We start from the raw sequence: 6,960 nt of genomic DNA on the forward strand, positions 1-6,960 counted from the left end.
CACACATATCAGCCTGGCCCAATGAAGATCTATCCTAATTCATAAACCAAACGTCCCCTAGTCTTTCTCCAACCAGACCTGGTCCCCACTTCCCTTTGTCATGACAAGAAGATCCAGACCCCAGGACAGGACAGAGCAATATCAGCTGGGATGTCTCCCAAGTGCAGATCTCCCTATGGAAGAGGAGGAGAAGGGGCTTCAGACTCACCTGGTTCCCAAGCAGAAGGAGCCAAGAGAAGGGCATGAGAGAGCAGGGACTTGGGCTGCCTTTTATACCTGCCCTTCACTGCCGCAGGACCAGAGGCACCCTTTGCAGAGGTAACCATTTTCTGACAAGCTCATCTTGAATGCAAACCATCGCAGCTAATGATATGGGCTGTGCTTTCCTTTCCTGCACTGCTCCTTTTCATTGCCAGGTCTGTGCCATGCCCATTGCCCAGTGGAGGCTTGTTCTGAGCGCTGGGATGAAAGGCCCCAGGATTTCTAGGGCAGGAATGCAGCAGTGCTGGCAGAAGACTCAGCTCAAGTGTTGGATGTTTCCAGAGCAGGCAAGTGATGTCAGCCTGGGTCGCTCGGGTGGGGCTGTTTGAAGTGTTATTAGAATGAAATTCCAGCCCTCCTCAGACGGATGCCGTGGGATCCCACCCATGAAGTTATACCGTGTCCATGTGTTTGCCTGCCTCCCTCCTCAGCTCACCTCCGTGGTCACTTGTTGTTGCCTCCCCAGGTGTAGGTGTTGTGCTGCTGGGGTTTGACCCCACCCTGCCTGACACTGCCCAGTCCCCAGGGATCCTCAGCAGTGTCCATGGTCCGTTGTGTTCCCGTGCTTGTTCTTTTCTTGTGTTTACCTGTAAGCAGACACGTTTGTGTGGATGCATGTGGGAGTACAAATCTGTATAGAATTCCATGTTAGTGTACATGAGCCGGTGTGTGTGTGTGTGTGTGTCCTTGTGTGTCCTTCATCACGAGGGAATGTGCTGCTCATGGCAGGGACACTCTCCTCTGCTCAGTCCATGAGCACCACAGAGCAGCAGGTTCCCGGGGTCAGAAGGAGCCTGAGTGCAGCTGAACGGTGATGGCACCAGCCTGCTAGAGATGTGTCCAGGGAAGAGGCTCTGAAGTGCAGCCCCTGGCTCCTGAGCCCTCCTTTTCCTGCCTCTCCAAAGCTCACGCTCCGCTGCTGCCAATGTCAGGCCACTACAAGGATGGTTTCACTCCAGCTTGGGCCCTTAGTTTAATTCAGTGTAACAACCCTGGCAGTGCCTCAGCATGGCTGGCAGTGCCCCCTCCCTGCCTCTCCAGGCCAGGACACGGCTGCTCTCCCCAGCTCTAGAGAGATCAGAGGGATGGGGATTGCTTTCTGGGCAAGAAGAAAGGCTGAGGAATCCTGCTGGCCATGTGCTGGCCATCCCTGAGGGGATCTGCTTCCCGGGCGGTGTCAGTTGTGTCAACATGGACATGGCCATCTCTCAGGTCCCTACCATGAAAAATGTGTCTGTGCATCTGTGCTGTATCAGGCAGGGACTGAGATCTTGGACGAAACAGGTACTGAATGAAAGGAGCATGAAGCCTGATATCGCTGTGCTGTGAGGGGAAAGACAGACCCTGTGCCTTTCACAAGGAAATCCAGAGAGATGATGATGGCTTGGACTTCAGACTTCTGCCCACAGGAACCTTCATGCCCCACACTGGAGTCTCACTCTGAGTGCCCAGCACCTGTCCCAGAGCAGCAAGGGATATGAAATTCAAGACTGCATCCCCCAAAGCCTGCTGCTGTCCCACAGGGCTGTCCAGGGGAGACTCTCTTGCCAACAAGGGCTGTCTACAGTGGGTCAATGCTCTAAGCCCATCTCCCCCCCAGAATATTTGTCTGCCTGGGCTCAGGACCAGCTTGGACACAGGGCAGCCAAGGCTTCCCCCTTCCCTTGAGTGACCTCGGTGAGATCAGTGCCAGGGAGCTCTGCTGGGAGAGCTCAGCCAGGGCTGAGTCCCCTCTCCGTGGAGCTGCTGCTGGGCTGAGGCTCTGCTGTAGCTGAGGGCCACCCTCATTGCTTCCTCAAAATGTAACAGACACTATCGAACAAGAAAAGGGCACGTGGAAGGAGTACCTAGAAGTCAGCAGGACCTTTGACACAACCCTGCACTTCCTTTATGACCGTCCGCCTCAGTGTAGTGACAGGTTTTATGTGCCCGCGGTCTCCAGCACCTGAGGACAGGGTCCCAGAGCCCTGCGCACAGCGTGGCTGCTGACTTCTGTACCACCAAGGTGTCCCTGTTGAATCCCCTGATGCTCACCCTGAGCGATCGGGACATGAAAGCTGACCTGACCAGGTTGTGTGGTGGGAGGGGGCTGGGCCTGAGTCCGTAGGTATTTTCCATCCACGTGAGACACCTTTGGACTGAGGAAGAGGAGGGAGGATCAAGGGCTTGTGAGTCACGGGGTCAGCTGGGGAGGGAAGCTGTCTGAGAAATGCTGGGCAGGAGGGCTGCGTTTGTCCTTGTGTTTGCAGGGAGGAAGAATCCGTCTGGCTCCAGAAAGGGGCTGTTTCTCTCCCAGACCACATCCCCGCCAGCAGCACTGATGTCTCCTCTTAGGCGTTCAGCTTCTCCCGCTGTGCTTGTTGCACCTCCCCTGCTTGCACAACCTCCCCCCTGCCTGCCCTCCTTGCCCCGAGAAGTGCCCGCCAGCCCTTGGTTCTTCCTGCATCTTGCCCGGCAGTCGACACGTGCATGGCGGGGCCTGGAGACTTCACCTGAAATCTCCCTTTGCCTTTTGCCCCGATGGAGGAGAGCACCCAGCAGCAGACCCGCGTGCCCTTTCCTCGCGGATCGGCTCTGAAGCGCCCGATTTTCCCACTGGAACTTGCAAAGCTTCCCACCACGCCCTGTTGCCGTGCCGCTCCCCATTGCCTTGGGCTCCTTCCAGGGCCCCGGCATCCCCGCGGCCGAGGTGGCGGTGCCGGTGCCGCCTCTGCCCGCACTCCCGCACAGCCCGTGTCGCTGCGGGCAGCTCCGCTCCGGCCGGTCTCTGCCGCGGCGCCGCCTCCTGCTGGCTCCGCGCTCCCCGCCGCTGTTCCCGGGGCCGCTGCCGGCCTTTCACGGGGCCCTCGGCCGGCGAGAGAGGCTCCGAGGGCAGCACCAGTCCGAGGGGCCCCCGGGGCGGGCTCGGAGTGGTTCTGGGGTGCCTCGTCCCCGCGCAGCAGCAGCAGCAGCGCCCGTCACCGGGATTCAGGAGCTGGGGCAGCGCCGGGTGTCCCCGCGGCGGCGGCTCGTCCCGGCCCCGTCTGCGCCGGCCACTGCGGGGGGACCCGGGCTCGGCAGCGCCGCGCTCCCCGCCCCGCTGCCGCCCCGCCGCGGGCGCAGGGCTCAGCCCCGGGGCGGAGCTGGCGGCGGCGGAGAGGAGCGGAGGCGGCGGAGAGGAGGCGCCGCGGCCGGAGCAGAGAGCCGGGGCTGGCGGGGGGCAGCGAGGCGCGGGCGGCGGAGCGGCGGGATGCGGCGGGGCCGGGGCGCAGGGCTGGCGGGGCTGGCCGCGGTGCTCCTGGGTGCGCGGGGCTGGCGACGGCGCGGGGCGGGACAGGGCTGCGGGGACCGAGGCTCGGCCTTTTTCAACATTATTCCCTTCTCTGTCCTCCCTTCTGCCCCCAATGAGATCATTCCCTCCCAGGTTCCCTCTCTATTTTCTTACTCCGCTTCTCCATCCATCCATCCATCCATCCATCCATCCATCCATCCATCCATCCATCTCTCCTTCTCTCCCAGCCAATCTCTGTTCCTCAGCCCCTTCTCCTCTTCCTCACTCGGACTGTCCTTCCAAACCTCCCTCATACATTCCTGTCCCCAAACCACCACTCTCCGAGAAACTGTCTCTCCATCCTGTGTTCTCAGATCACACCCCCACCATCTGTGAAGTGTCCCCTTCTCCCCTCTCCCGCTGCACGACACGTTCAGCTGAAGCAAAGTGATTCTTCTTTTCTCCTCGGCAGTGGCTGCGGGCAGAGCCCAGGTGCAGCAGGAGCCGTCGGCAGAGACCAGCGAGGGCACCGGCGTCGCCATCAACTGCTCCCACCCCAACCCAAAGATCGCCGACTACATCCTCTGGTACCGTCAGCTCCCGGGCCGAGCCCCCGCATTCCTGGCGCTCGCTCTGAAAGGCTCCAAGGAGCTGCAGGCCCCGCCGGGGCGGCTGTCGGTGGCGGCAGACCGCCGGTCCAGCGCCCTGTGGCTCGCCCGGCCCCGGCGCGGGGACGCGGCGGTGTATTACTGCGCGCTGGGAGACACGGGGAGAGGAGCCGGGGCTGCGGCCGGGCACGAACCGCCGCGGGCGGGGCCGGGCGGGGCCGGCGGGGGCGGGGGGACAGCCCCGGGCGGGCCCGCCAGGGGGCGCTGCCGCTCCGCCCGCCGGGGCCGCCTCGCCCCGCCCGGCCCCGCCCGGCCCCGGGCCCCGGGCCGCTTCCCCCGCCCGCCCGGCCCCGCCACCGCCACCGGCACCACCGGCCCCCCCCGGAGCCAAGGCCTGGCCTCAGCACCTCTTCTCATTGACGGCCGCGGCGGGTCTGTGCTCCTGAGGGCACCGAAGAGCCGCGCTCGGGCAGCGCTGCCCGGGGAGAGGGAGCCGGGCTGGCCGAGGCAGGCAGGGCAGGGCGGCCTTTCCCCCAGGCTCTCTTGCTGCCTCCCCACGGGCTCAGGCTGTGCTGCCCGACGGGGCGTCCTCGGGCCGGGCTCTAAGGGACACCTGGCCCTGCTTGTCTTTGTCTTCTCCTTTTTTCTCCTCATCTCAGTGGGAAGAGCCTCATCCTTGTCCCTGTGGGGAGTGAGCAGCCCCTGAGGATGCCGATGTGTTTCCTCCTTGGCCGGCTTTCCTACTTGGAGATCTGCTGTGCCCGCACCACTGTCCCCTAGATGCTGGAGACATTCCTTGTCAGCAGAACGACCATTTGTGTTTCCTGCTTTCATTTTCCCACTTCTTCCTGGGTCCGTTCCTGATCCCCTCGGCCACGTCCTTTGAACATTATGTCACCGTATGCAAAGTGCTCAGTGAAAAACTCACAGGGGAATGGGAGTTGTCTTAAGTTCGTCACACTTTCCCTGCTGCTTTTTCCTCCTCACACTCTTCCCCTGCTCCAGCGTGGGCTCCTCTCCACGGGGCCACAGGTCCTGCCAGGAGCCTGCTCCGGTGCGGGCTCTCCCGTGGTCACAGCTTCCTTCAGGGCACATCCACCTGCTGTGGCTGGGGTCCTCCACGGGCTGCAGGGTGGATATCTGCTCCACCATGGACCTCCATGGGCTGCACGGGGACAACCTGTGTCACCATGGTCTTCACCACGGGCTGCAGGGGAATCTCGGCTGTGACACCCGGAGCACCTCCTCCCCCTCCTTCCTCACTGACCTTGGTGTCTGCACGGTTGTTTCTCTCACGTTTTCTCACTCCTCTCTTCCAGCATCTCTTGTACAACAGTATTTTCCCTTCTTTCCTTCAATATCAGAGAGGTGCTACCAGCATCACTGGTTGGCTCAGCTTTGGTCAGTGGCCGGTCAGTCCTAGAAACAGCTGGGAATGGCTCTGCCTGACAGGGGAGGCAGCTTCTGGCATCTGCTCACAGAAGCCACCCCTGCAGCTCCCCTGCGACCAAAACTTTGCTCTAGAAACCCGATGTATTCACCCCCTCTGCTCTGCGAGTCACATATTTTAGAATTATCACTACTACATACATTCATCACACAATCTACAATGTTCACAAACTTCACTTACATGAACAAAAATAATTCCTTCACACCAAAGTGTACTTTATCTCTCATCCCTTCTCCAAATTGCGACAGCAGAAATTCCTGACAACTATTCCACTCGTCACACTGCAGCAATATTTACTCCATGTTCCACAGTTCCCAGAGGCGCCATTTTAGAGACATTTGTCTTCACAGATGTTATAATTGATTAGACACAGGAATCAAATGTACTTTAAGTAAGTTTGCTGATGATAATGTATGAGGAGGAGCTGTGGACTGCCGGGAGAGTAGAGAGGCCTTGCAGAGAGAGCTGGATAGACTGGAGAGCTGGGCAGTCTCCAACCTCACGAAATGTAAAAAGCGCAAGAGCCGGATTCTCCACCTGCGATAGAGTAATCCTGCTTATATGTACAAGCTGGGGACGAGAGGCTGGAGAGCAGTCCCACGGAAAGAGATGTGGGGCTTTGGGTTGATGGCAAGTTGACTGTGAGTCAACAGTGTGACCTGGCAGCCTAAAGGGCCAACGGTGTCCTGGGGTGCATCACGCAGAGCACAGCGAGCCGGTCGAGGGAGGTGATTGTCCCACTCTGCACTGGTGCGGCCCCACCTCACGTCCCGTGTGCAGGTTTGGGAGCCTCGGCATAAGAAGGACATCAAACTCTTAGAGTGTCCAGAAGAGGGTGACCAAGATGGTGAAAGGTCTTGCGGGCAAGAATTATGAGGAGTGGCTGAGGTCACTTGGATGGTTCAGCTTGGAGAAGAGAAGGCTGAGGGGTGACCTCATCACAGTCCGCACCTTCCTCAAGGCGGGCAGCAGCAGGGGAGGTGCTGATCTCTTTCTGGTGACAAGTGATAGGCGATGGAATGGAGAGGAAAAGGTCAAGGAAATGGAATGAAGCTGCATCAGGGAAGTTCAGCCTGAACGTTAGGAAAAGGTTCTTCACTGAGAGGGTGGCTGGTCACTGGAACAGGCTCCCCACGCAAGCGGTCACGGCACCAAACGTGTCAGAGTGCAAGGAGCCTCTGGACAATGCTCTCGGTGATATGGTTTAGCTTTAGGCAGTCCTGCAAAGAGCAGGGAGTTGCACTCGATGATCCTTATGGGCCCCTACCGACTCCAGATATTCTATCATTGCGTGATGCCATCACATGTCAGCACACATGAAACACATGTGCATGCACAGCCAGTTGCACAGGAACCCCTGCACACGCACACACACACACACACACACACAG

General features: G+C 59.9%; 1 gene segment (V, D, J or C); it reads left to right on the top strand.

Moving 5' to 3' along the window:
* Positions 1-3,490: 3,490 nt before the first annotated feature.
* On the top strand, positions 3,491-4,899 carry LOC141970531 (T cell receptor alpha variable 4-like). The segment is given in 3 exon segments: positions 3,491-3,542; positions 3,984-4,305; positions 4,779-4,899. Coding segments are annotated over 3 exon segments (495 nt in total).
* Positions 4,900-6,960: the final 2,061 nt, after the last annotated feature.

Source organism: Athene noctua, chromosome 25 (genome assembly GCF_965140245.1).
Source record: "Athene noctua chromosome 25, bAthNoc1.hap1.1, whole genome shotgun sequence".
Lineage (NCBI taxonomy): Eukaryota > Metazoa > Chordata > Aves > Strigiformes > Strigidae > Athene > Athene noctua.